The sequence below is a fragment of the Scyliorhinus canicula genome, chromosome 2 (assembly GCF_902713615.1).
Source record: "Scyliorhinus canicula chromosome 2, sScyCan1.1, whole genome shotgun sequence".
Lineage (NCBI taxonomy): Eukaryota > Metazoa > Chordata > Chondrichthyes > Carcharhiniformes > Scyliorhinidae > Scyliorhinus > Scyliorhinus canicula.
The window spans coordinates 231,472,984-231,486,348 of record NC_052147.1 but is presented as its reverse complement, the minus strand read 5'-3'; the positions used below and the strand labels follow the sequence as shown (position 1 = coordinate 231,486,348).

At 46.4% G+C, this 13,365-nt stretch overlaps 1 protein-coding gene across 4 annotated transcripts in view; it reads left to right on the top strand.

Moving 5' to 3' along the window:
• lrp2a (low density lipoprotein receptor-related protein 2a) overlaps positions 1-13,365 on the top strand; it is a 432,071-nt gene that overhangs the window by 269,071 nt on the left and 149,635 nt on the right. For all 4 annotated transcript variants that reach the window (XM_038789773.1, XM_038789772.1, XM_038789771.1 and 1 more), the window contains 3 exons: positions 9,732-9,890; positions 11,804-12,093; positions 13,044-13,247. In XM_038789773.1, coding sequence (XP_038645701.1) covers positions 9,732-9,890; positions 11,804-12,093; positions 13,044-13,247 — 653 coding nt within the window. The remainder of the gene's footprint in view (positions 1-9,731; positions 9,891-11,803; positions 12,094-13,043; positions 13,248-13,365) is intronic.

Below are 13,365 nucleotides of genomic sequence, written 5' to 3'. Positions count from 1 at the left end.
GGGGGGGGAGAGAGAATCCGACCCCGGGGGGGCCCTCATGGTGGCCTGGCTGGTGATCGGGGCCCACCGATCTGCGGGCGGGCCTGTTCCATGATGGCACTTCTTCCTTCCGTGTCGGCCCCTGTAGCGCTCTGCCATGGCCGGCACGGAGGAGAGAACCTCCCCATGCATGCGTCAAAATAGACCGGCCAGTCTGCGCATGGGCGGAACCACGCCATAGGTTCCGCACATGCGCGAGATCAGACCGGCCCTCTGCCGCATGCGCGAACTCGCGCCGTCCCTTCGCCGCCGGCTAGAGCAGCGCCAACCCCTCCGCCGTCCACCTAGCCTCCAAAAATGCAGAGAATTCCGCACTTTCGGGGGCTGTTGATGGCGGAGTGGTTGGCGCCGGTTCTCCCGCCGGCGTGGGTACTTAGTTCCCAGAAGGGAGAATCCCGGCCAAGCTCTCTGCGCTTGGGCTGGATTCTCCATTTCTGAGACTAAGTGTTGATGCCGGCACAGAATTCATGGAGTTCCACAACAGCAAAGCCGGTGCCGCACCTGGACCGATTCAGCTACAGTTAAGGAGCTAACACCAGCGCCACATAGAGCACAATCAATTCCAATGAGAAATGGTGCAGGATTTGCCAGTTCTGCGATTGACACTCAGGAGGCTGACAAGCTGTAGTTGCATATATATACACACTGCATTCCCCACACACATCATCCCAACCAACAAGATGGCAGCAAGAAGAGCAGCTCCATGCTTAACCGATACTGAGCTGGAGACCCTCCTGGATGCGGTGGAGGAGAGGCAGATTGCCCTGTACCTCGGCCTGGGAAAGAGGCTGCTAGCTGCTGCCATTCATCATATCTGGGTGCAGGTGGCAGAGACGGTCAGCGCCGTGGGCAACACCATCCAGATCGGCCAGCACTGCCAGAAGAAACTGCACAACATCCTCAGGGCGGCAAGGTGGGTAGGCAACACTATGCCCCTGGCACTAACCTGCATCCCACACACCCATAACCTGACTCCCATTCAATCCGGAGGGCAGCAGAACTCCACCCTGCACCATATGCCGATACCCATACCAGCCACTATGGCTGGGTGCCCTGTTCACTGAGGCCACCAGTTACCTACCCCCTGGGCTGCATGCGCTGGACTGTCTAACACTGTCACTTTCCGTTTGCCCCTCCCCTCCCCCACAGGAGAAGGCCACCCATAATCGCCGGGAGTGGGAGAGACTGAAGGACGACCGCAGGGCCAGCAGCCCCTGACTGTGGCAGAGTAGAGGGCCTGGTTGCAATCGGCGGCTCGGAGGAAAGGGCCACTGGGGTAGAGTTCGGCCACGGGCAAGGAAGTGAGACCCTGCTGAGTTGCGGCTCCCCATGACACATGTGCCAATGCCTTCCCCCAACACCACCCTAATCCCCATACCACCCTCACCATTGGCCCACCCTCACCCCTACACCACTCTCACCATCACCCCCACTCCCTCACCCCAATCCTCATCCTCACCCCCATCAATCTCACACTGCGCTAGATTTAATTCTTCACAGGACTGATCACCTAATAATGAATCCTAGCCCTCGGATACAATACAGAATGGGCCAGAATAAACTGTGTTCTTCGCCACTACACTCAGGTCACAAGCACCATAACATTTAATACTTGTACCATTGTAATCTCTCAGAGATATTTTGTGAGTTCTTCTAATTGGCTGAATTTTTAGATTTTGTCAATCAGTTATGCTGATTAAATTGGCTTTGGCACCAGTGTCTAACTTCAATTGGACCACTGTACTGTTCATTTCAAGTGGTAACAGCCATTTGTCCTCATCAACCGCATTTACTATAAATGGAGCAGCAGTTTGCATTTATTTAAGCGCTGGAAAAATGTTTGTCTCCAAAATATTCTCCTCTGTTATTACTCTAACAAACAATGATGTTTCATCACTGGAGACTGTGTCCTCCACTGTGCTGACTGATCTGGGGTTGAGCTTAGAACATAGAACACAGAACATAGAAAAATACAGCATAGAACAGGCCCTTCGACCCACGATGTTGTGCCGAACCTTTGTCCTAGATTAATCATAGATTATCATAGAATTTACAGTGCAGAAGGAGGCCACTCGGCCCATCGAGTCAGCTCCTGGAAAGAGCACTCTACCCGAGATCAACACCCTATCCCAGTAACCCCACCCAACACTAAGGGCAATTTTGGACAGTAAGGGCAATTTATCATGGCCAATCCACCCAACCTGCACATCTTTGGACTGTGGGAGGAAACCGGAGCACCCGGAGGAAACCCACGCACACACGGGGAGGATGTGCAGACTCCGCACAGACAGTGACCCAAGCCGGAAATCGAACCTGGGACCCTGGAGCTGTGAAGCAATTGTGCTATCCACAATGCTACTGTGCTGCCCTTAAGAACAAATTAATCTACACTCCATTATTCTACCATAATCTATGTACCTATCCAATAGCCGCTTGAAGGTTCCTAATGTTTCCGACTCAACTACATCCACAGGCAGTGCATTCCATGCCCCCACTACTCTCTGGGTAAAGAACCTACCTCTGACATCCCCCCTATATCTTCAAACATTCACCTTAATTTTATGGTCCCTTGTAATGGTTTGTTCCACCCGGGGAAAAAGTCTCCGAATGTCTACTCTATCTATTCCCCTGATCATTTTATATACCTCTATCAAGACGCCCCTCATCCTTCTCCATTCTAATGAGAAAAGGCCTAGCACCCTCAACCTTTCCTACTCTCCATTCCAGGCAACATCCTGGTAAATCTCCTTTGCACCTTTTCCAAAGCTTCCATATCCTTCCTAAAATGAGGTGACCAGAACTGCACACCGTACTCCAAATGTGGCCTTACCAAGGTTTTGTGCAGCTGCATCATCACCTCACGGCTCTTAAATTCAATCCCTCTGCTAATGAACGCTAGCACACCATAGGCCTTCTGCTCTATCCACTTGAGTGGCAACTTTCAACGATCTATGAACATAGACCCCAAGATCTCTCTGCTCCTCCACATTGCCAAGAACCCGACCGTTAACCCTGTATTCCGCATTCATATTTGTCCTTCCAAAATGGACAACCTCACACTTGTCAGGGTTAAACTCCATCTGCCACTTCTCAGCCCAGCTCTGCATCCTATCTATGTCTCTTTGTAGCCGACAACAACCCTCCTCACTATCCACAACTCCACCAATCTTCATATCGTCTGAAAATTTACTAACCCACCCTTCAACTCCCTCAGCCAAGTCATTAATGAAAATCACAAACAGCAGAGGACCCTGAACTGATCCTTGTAGTACGCCACTGGTAACTGGGCTTGAGGCTGAATATTTGCCATCCACCACCACTCTCCTACTTCTATTGGTTAGCCAGTTCGTTATCCAACTGGCCATATTTCCCACTATCCCATGCCTCCTTACTTTCTGCTTAAGCCTACCATGGGGAACCTTATCAATTGCCTTACTAAAATACATGTACACTACATCCGCTGCTTTACCTTCATCCACATGCTTGGTCACCTCCTCAAAGAATTCAATAAGACTTGTAAGGCAAGACCTACCCATCACAAATTCGTGCTGACTATCCCTAATCAAGCAGTGTTTTTCCAGATGCTCAGAAATCTTATCCCTCAGTACCCTTTCCATTACTTTGCCTACCACCGAAGTAAGACTAACTGGCCTGTAATTCCCAGGGTTATCTCTATTCCCTTTTTTGAACAGGGGCACGACATTTGGTTGACAGTGAGAACGAAAAGATCATTGCCAATGGCTGTGCAATTTCATTTCTTGCTTCCCATAGAATCCTTGGATATATCCCGTCAGGCCCGGGGGACTTGTCTATCCTCAAGTTTTTCAAAATGCCCAACACGTCTTCCTTCCTAAAAATTAAGTCCTCGAGCTTACCAGTCTGTTTCACACTGTCCTCTCCAACAATATGTCCCCTCTCGTTTGTAAATACTGAAAGTAACTTAGCTTAGAGTAACAATTCTGAGCAAAGTTATTTTTTCCTTTGCATCTGGAACAAAACTTGCCAAACGCTGGACACTACCTTAATTTGTGCCTTTGACCACATCTTTTACACAGAAATACTTTATTCTAATTTTAAACCTGTTTATTGGTGTGCGAAGATCTGCAGGAACTTTCCTGCTTTTTTGTAAGTTCCCCGACTTTTTGGAAAAAGGGAGACAACCTGAGTTCTTTCCTGCAAGAAGACACCGCCATTACTGAGAAACATTTTAGAATGCTGTGCTGCTGGCTCGTCAGCCTGACAAATCTGAACTGTTTGTTCCAAAGACAGCTCTGATTCAGTCAGCAACCGTTCCCTCAGCTTATTTTAATTCGCACCAAAAACAATTTGGCCTGAATCATGGAAGATTCCACCGCCGAAAGATTACAGGTTTTAACTTGAAATCAGTGATTGAAATGATCTAAGGACTCTTCTGTATTCTGTAAACGTGATTTAAACACATAAAATTAATTCGTCCTGGGACTGCAATGTTCATTAAATCTTCGAAATACTTTGTTAAAATTTTTACTATCTTCATCGTTTGCAAATTTAAATTTATTAAACACAGCAATTGCTTCGAGCCTTGCCACTGTTCAGGCATCGCTGCCTTACGCAAATCTGATTGATCTCCTAAATTTACTGCAGTAAGAAACAGATTAAGTTACTTAAACACATGGCAATTGCTGTCCACATTACCATGAAATCTGAGACTCATTGGTGGCTTAATAGACTCATGTAGTTCATTCTTGCAGTTTGCAAAATCTTCAAATCTCTGTGGACCTCGTGGCAGGCTTCATTTGATGATGTGATAGTTTTTTTCTCAGTGTTTAATACCATCCATACCTGGTACCATCCAATATAATAATAATCCTTATTGTTACAAGTAGGCTTACATTAACACTGCAATTAAGTTACTGTGAAAAGCCCCTAGTCACCACAATCCGTGAGTACACGGAGGGAGAATTCAGAATGTCCAATTCACCTAACAGCACGTCTTTCAGGACCTGTGGGAGGAAACCGGAGCACCCGGAGGAAACCCACGCAGACACGGGGAGAATATGCAGACTCCAAACAGACAGTGACCCAAGCGGGAATTGAACCTGGGACCCTGGCGCTTTGAAGCAACTGTGCTAACCACTGTGCTACCATGTCACCCATAATGTAATGTTCTTGTTGGATGGTCTAATTTATATTACAAGAACACTTGTAGTTAAAGCTATAAACAATTTCTTAACAGTAACTGTAGGTAAAATCTATACAAACAACAGATGAATAATAGTATGAACTTGGACAAGCAACCTCACTCCCCAGCTCACTAGTCAGTCTGAGGTCACCTTACTCTAACATTCACTTATATTCTAATGAGACTCCTAGTGGTCAGTTGGTGAATTACAGCACAGCCATGATATCACTACAATAGGTAAGTACCCGGGGGGGGGGGGGGGGGGGGGGGAGACACGACCAGGCAATACCCCCCTTAGCATTTCCCCCCCCGATGGTTTTCCGTTTGGAAAAGGGGGGTGTCCCTATGGATGGGGTGGGGTGGGGAGCGGGGGGCTTTGATAGGTTAAGGACAAGATGCCTGCAGTTCTCTGATGAACAGTGCATAAGGAGGCTACACATGTTCAAAGGAATCTGTCGCAGTCAACTGGCTGACTTTTCCAATATTTTTTTGAAGTGTCGGTTTTAGCAGGAAAACCTGAGAGAAACCCATCTGCGAGAACTCGCCATATATTCAGCTTCTTTAAGAAAAAGCTTCTTTTTCACAAGTTTCATGCCTTCCCCTTAACGATCTGCCTCTGATTTGCTCATGCCACTCAAATTTAATCACCGCAATCAGAGTGCACCACACTTCACCGGGGGAGGCCTCGGCTAGTTTATAGATGGGCCGAGCAGAGGTGGGGTACCCTCTACCCACGATCGTCAGATGTCCAGCCAGCAACATGACTTACACCGCTTGGGAGGCTGTGACTGCGATTGTGAGAGCCAACTTCATCTCTGCAATCAGTGGGGCACTCCTTTTAAACACCTCCCCATCACTTGTCCCAAATCTGGTCGGGGGCATGATTACCAGGATCACAGCACCAGGATTCATGGAGGGAGCCCTCAGAAAACCTCTGGATGGTGTCAGGCAGAGGCGTGACACTTTGTACCCGTGCAACCAGCCCGTCATCCACAAAGCAAGGTCACCAACCCTGACTGTGAGGCTGTGGCTGCATTTGTGAGTGCCAGTTTGCTGTATAAGAGGGCAAAGCTACAGTGCCGAAAGAGGATTAAGTATCTTTTCTTGCAGCCAGGGTAAGTCTACCTCCTCATGTCTCCCACAGTATCTCTTAACACACCCTTCACAGCTCCAGGGTGACTCCCATCCGCCTCAAGAGGTTACAGCCACTCACTCCTCCACATATTTCCCCAAGTAGCTCCTGTGCTCCTCACATGCCCACCTCCACTTACCTCTCACACGTGCCAGCTCCTCAACACATTCAGCCATGACGCAAACCTCATGTGAATGACATTTCTTCTATCAGCGCTCACCTGTCCAACACTAATGCTATCTCCCGTTCATTGCAGGTTAATCAGCAGAGCAGCCCGGACCATCCTCATGGCCCCTGGACACCACAGAGCTGAGCAACTCTGAGCGAGACATCTTGGAGACCAGCTTGAAGAGGCATCACAGCTGTCACCCACTCCTTCCACTAGCACAGCAGCAGGAATATATCAAGGATCTGGCACTTGGAGGGATGCCAGAGCCAAGAACTTTGTTGAGCCCCGGGCGAATACATGCTCCTGGGTACTGTCATCCCAGAGCTGCTGGAGCTGCAATTGCAGAGTCGCGAGCATCAGGAAAGGATGACAGATTCCCTCCTGCAATGCTGACTGGAAGAAGCCCATCGCCTTCAGTCCAAGGAGATAGTGCCGTCACTCCGGAGCAACAAGGCCAATGCTGCAAGGGTGGCATCCGCAGTGGAGACCTTGTTGCAGGAGATGCATGGTGGGGAATGTCTGCTCTGTAGTTCAGGTCATGACCTCCATGGATGTGGAAATGAGCTCCACAGTGTAAGGCTTCAACTACATGGTGTAGGCTCTTGTGGGAATCCATGAGTGTCAGTGCCAGAGGATGGTGGGGCTTCTGGATCTCACTCCAGCTGGCCCTCTATCCGATAGAGGAACCCAGGGACCCCAGGTGTGGTGGATTCAAGATCGAGTCTGCAGGCCTTGGACGTTCAACCAAAAAACATGGAGCTTTATTGAGAGGATGTTAACACTAGAGGCTGCAATGTTAGACTACCTTTTTTTTTAGAACAGTACAGCACAGAACAGGCCCTTCGGCCCTCGATGTTGTGCCGAGCAATGATCACCCTACTTAAACCCACGTAACCCGTATACCCGTAACCCAACAATCCCCCCATTAACCTAAAACTACGGGCAATTTAGCATGGCCAATCCACCTAACCTGCACATCTTTGGACTGTGGGAGGAAACCGGAGCACCCGGAGGAAACCCACGCACACACGGGGAGGACGTGCAGACTCCACACAGACAGTGACCCAGTCGGGAATCGAACCTGGGACCCTGGAGCTGTGAAGCATTGATGCTAACCACCATGCTACCGTGAGGCCACCTTGTCGGGACAGAAGATAACATAAAAGTGATCAATGAGGAGTCCTCCTTTCCTCTCAGGACTTGGAGCGTTCCCCTATGTGGGCATCTTTCCAATGATCCCCAATCCCTCCCTTCTCACACAGTGGTCAATCGTCTACAGTTGCCCCTCTCAATTCCGCCTGTCAGAAGTGCCTCGACCCTTCAGAACCTTGGCAGGCCACGTGCTCCACCCCGTTACAAGGGTGAGGACTGAAGGCAGTTGACACCATTTTAACCTCATGGGTGAACAAGAAGCTGTGACTTGTCATGTCCTGAATAGTTGAGTGATGAGCGCCCTCTACTCTCCTACCTTGCATTAGAGGTGCATTGTGTCACCTCGCTGTCATGAAGAGGTGGGTGTAAGCCTTGGTGTTTATTGCTTTGGGGGCTCCGCTCCCATTGGGCGCCAATCAGTTGCACACTCATGTACTGTAGGACTGGCAAAATTGACTCGTCAAGGAACGGTCAGGTAACTGATCAGGCAATTGGCTTCCTGATGTGTTAGGTGAGGCATACCGATTCATCCTTCGGTGGCACTCCCATATCCCCAGTTCTGCTGTGGATTTTGGTTCCATGTTGCCATTCTCACTAACAGCTAACCTGGGCTCAAAATTCCACGCAAGTTCTCTGCAGCTTTTGATTTCTTTCCCTGGAGCCTCTTGCAGTTATTGGATATGATACTGAGATATCAGTAACATATCAGCTTATATTAAGTAAGTGAGCAAGTAAGCAAGCACTTCAGTCACTTTTCCCATAGGTATCTAGAAGCAAAAGAGATAGACTTTGGGTCTTGCATAGATTACATCTTCCCCAGTCTAGCATTGCCTATATTCCTACTTTCCACTACGCCAGCATTTTTTCCAAGAATATCACAAACATCGAGTCTGTTAATGTATAATTAGCCCATGATCACAAATCACACTTTATACGAATTACAGTAATCCTCTAACCTCCACTCTTTATCCCTTCACAAAAGATAAGATGCTAAGGGGACAAAGCATATTATCTACATATTTGGCTCATAATTCCTCTTGAGGACCTCATCATACAGGCAGTACTACAGTCAGATACATGGGTCAAATAGAGCGCAAGCATGCTTAGCATTGACATTATCAAATTATTCTGCTGACTAGACAAGCCTGGTCATACATGCTTGTACAGGATAATCCTGTAACACAGTTCACAAAGAGTGAATGGAATAATAGTGGTTTGTTGTACGCAGAAATGTTTTGCCATGTGGCAGAAACAACCCATTGGGCACCCATGGATGAGGACCTTCAGGTTGAGAAGGGAGAGGGCACTGTGAATATGAAGGATAATGAGGAAGTAGGAGACGGACTCCAACGGTTACCTGCAGAGATGTCCAGCTACAACCGACTAAGAATGCATCAGCTGATTGATCATATGTCCTGGGCTTCCCACCCTTAAATAACTTAAATAAAGACCAACATTGAATAGCACGTTAACTAACATTGCAAGATCAGCAGCTTACACTCAAGTTTGCTCAACAGTGAATTGTTTCCTGGGCAACCCTTTCCACTTGCACCTGTTCCTGCTCAAGTGTGCTAAGTGAATCATCAAAACAGGTCTCTGTGCCACATGGGTAACTGATTTCTGTTCTGGGTTGGAAGAATAAGAGCACTCAGACCTGAAGTCTAAAGTCTGACACATTCAATGGGCCTTTGAAGAAGGGAGGCCTTTGAAGAAGGGAGAGAAGAAGGATTAGCAAATGAAGACAAACATAAACCGTAGCAGATGAGTGGAAGCACAAATCTCTTTGCTCAGATTGTGAGTAAGAAAATTAAGTAGAAGAAAAAATGAAGTGAATATCACATAATTGTGTTGGTCAGAATGCGTTATGTCAAGGAAGTTGCCTGATTTTCCTCCATTAATCTAAATGAAAATAAATGAGCAAATTAATTTTCATGTCCGCATCCTGATCGTTTATTGATACATGCTGCATTCCAGGTTAGGTCAGGAAAATCCCTCCTTGTGTCATTTGCACTGCATTAAAATAGCAGGGTACTATTATTCATAATTGCCTTAATTAATTATATGTTTTTTTCTAATAGGTATATGTATTGGACTGATTGGGGAACCAGTCCTAAGATAGAACGAGCAACATTGGGAGGAAGTTTTCGTATAACGCTTATAAATACCAGCTTAGTTTGGCCAAACGGATTGACAATGGACTATGAAGATCAGAAACTCTACTGGGCTGATGCTTCCCTGTATGTTTATAATCATGTTTTTCCTGCCATTTGTGGACTTGTGTGGAAGAATTAGAATTTTATTTAGTTGTACTTTCGGTGTGTCATGTGTGCTTATTCACAAATTATTCATAATTTAAGGTAATGGTCTCACCCACTCTTATTGGAGAAGAAGAATGGTTCATGGGATTTTCCCCTACCAGATTCCCTCCCCACCCCTTCCCTCCCAATGTGAGCCTCTCAAAACACCTCCCCTGTGATTTCTCTTCTTTCTGGTCAATCTTCCTTTGGTGGCAGCCTCACACACACACACACACACACACCTTTAGGCCAGCTGTAGCATTGAAGTGAATAGCTGGCTGGCAAACTAAAAATGAGGCACAAGAGTTAAAATATGTAGGGCCTGAAATGTTACTGAGTCCTGAAGTTGGTTGGCCAGCAGCAGGAGCATGTAAAATTTCCTGGATGGCTTTCCCTCTCTTGTCTGGCCGATGGGTCCACAATTTTACAGTAGGATGGGCCAGGCCTGGGTTGGCCAGTGTACCCTTGTCCGAATTGAGGCCCATTAGTGGGAAGTTGATGACTGTGTCACACTTGGCCTCAATGTTAAGGCTGGTGGGAGGGGTTCAGGAGCAAAACGGGAGGCCTAGAAAGTCAACCTGTTCAGGCCTTGGGTGGGAAGGGAGGGAAAGTATCTCCTTTAATGGGGTCCTTTCCACATAAGGCACCACTCCCACAAGGTCTGTCACTCATGGATGCTCCCTCCCCTGTGGCTACTCCATCCAGACCCCATCCCTCTCTCCCCACTTCCTCAGGCCTCACCTCCCCATCCCTACATGAGCATGAGACCAGCTGCACTTACAGAGTCCTGGACTCTGAATATGGAGACTGCTTGTCGCCCAATCTTGACCACTGCTGCTGCTGGCACTAAAGAATGTTCGCCAATCTGACTGGTTGGCAGCACTCTGAGATCGGGTTTCCTCCCAAGTAGGCGAGCTACATAATGCTTCCCGCCGCATTAAATAACGCTGAGGCAGTCAGTATTGAGTGGGATGCGTTCCTTGCTGACTCTTTGGGTGGTGGAATCGAAACGCCAACATCTAAAATCTCTTGTCTCTCAAATGCATTTTACACTCCCCCTTTCCCGATCTGCCTGAAACTTGTTCAGAGTTAAATTTGACTCATGGATGTCGGACGAGTAGCCTGATATTGCAAAGGCAGTGGTGGGATCAAAATAGTGAAACCTTAGATGAGTGCTATCGGCACCCAAACTGATCCTATGTCTAGTGATAAAGTTACCAATGTAGATGAAAATGAGAAGCAGTTGAGGACGGATCCCTGTCGAAGTCCTAGATAACAGAGTGAATGCAAAAACAAAGCCATTGCTTGAGTTGCACTGGCTTGAACTGGCTAGGTAATTTTATGGTAGTATTTTGAATTTAAAAATAAGTATAGTCATGATTTTTATTTTAATTGTCTATTCATGAATAATCATTTATTTATTTATTTTTTATAAATTTAGAGTACCCAATTAATTTTTTCCAATTACGGGTCAATTTAGCATGGCCAATCCATCTACTCTGCACATTTTTGGGTTGTGGGGGCGAAACCTATGCAAACACAGGGAGAATGTACAAACTCCACACGTACAGTGACCTGAGCCGGGATCGCACCTGGGACCTCAACGCTGTGAGGCCGCAGTGCTAACCCACTGCGCCACTGTGCTGCCCATAAATAATCATTTATGATATTATCCTGGGGCTCCATGGCTTTGAATGTAGGTGGTTACATATTAATCAAATTTGTATCTAATAGTTTTGCGGCATCATTGCTTGTAAGTGATCCAAAGTGTATCACTGGTATGGGAGTTATGTGAAAATGTTAATTTTCAATAATCAGTATTTTCTGCAAAATTCAACAATATTCTGTTTCAGCCGGAAGATTGAACGCAGTAGTCTAACAGGTACAAACCGTGAGGTGATTGTTAGCACTGCGATATACCCATTTGCACTGACCCTCTATGATGAGTATCTCTACTGGACAGACTGGAACACTAGAAGCATCTACCGGGTCAATAAGCATGATGGGTCAGACCAGACTGTGATGGTACAAAACCTACCGCATCGTCCAATGGATATCCATGTTATGTCTGAGAAGAAGCAGCAACAATGCAGTAATCCATGTGATCAGTTTAATGGAGGCTGCAGTCACATTTGTACTCCAGGTACTAACTATTTCCACCTAAAACATTTGAATAATTGGATTAAAAGATGATGGAACATTAATCGTTCAATTTTGTAGTCGGCCTTTTAAGAACACAAATTAGAACAAGATAGGCACAGAAGCAGGCCATTCAGCCCCTTGAGCCTGTTCCACGAATTCATTAGATTTGGTTGATCTGTACGTAAACCCCATTTATCTGTCGTTGTTCCCCAACAAAAATCTATTCATCGTGGCACAGAAGGTTTCAACTGTTAGTCTTTTGGGTAAAAGGTTCAAATTTTCCACTACCCTCTATGTGCAAATGTGCTTCCTGATTCAACGCCTAATAGCCTGGCTTTCATTTTTAGATTTATGGATTCCTGCACTCGAGGAAATTACTTTTCGGTATTGACCCCATTAAATACCTTTACTGAGTTTGACTGGCTATGCCTTGTTCCTTGTGCCGCGAACTGCATGCATCTGCATAGATGTCTTCAATGATAGCAATAGTTTCCTCCCGTCCCCAACCAAAACCCGGGGGAATTGACTGACATTTTCTTTCTCAATGGCTATGCAGCTGTAAGCGTAACAGAGCAAGACTCCTGGAAGCTGTAATTAGGGTACAGTTCAATGGGAAATATCAAGGGAAGTCCATATAGCTTTGTCTTTGGCTGACAATGTACTAAAATCGTGCACATTCAACTTGTCACTTCTCTTGAACATGCATCAGGATACTTAGAGCTATATTTAGAGCATTGTGCATTTAGATGTTTTCAGGTGAGAGAGAGAGCTGAATCGTAACCATTTAAACTACTTTGATAGTTTGAGTTTCATTATCACAATCTCATTTACAATATGCTTCCATGTGGCATGTAAGATCTTCTCAAAATACATTTGTTTGCTGTGTGTTTGCTAACTGTGAGCTTCAAGCACTGTGCTGCAAATTATTTTTGTATTGCAATTGTCCTTTAGGGCCGCATGGTTCAGAATGCCAGTGCCCTGCTGATGGAAACTGGCGTCTGGTTAATAACAATCAAGATTGTGTTCCATCTGATACTACCACATGTGGCACAGGCTACTTTACATGTCTGAATGGCCATTGTATCCCAGAGAGGTGGAAATGTGACACTGATAATGATTGTGGAGATCAGAGTGATGAAACAGAGAGAGTATGTGGTAAGTTTCTTATTACCAGCTGCAAATTTTCTCGTTGCATACATGTCATGATGTGCAGTGGACCCGATATTGAATGGGTTAGTTGCCAGTATTCGGTGATTATGATAGAAATCGAACT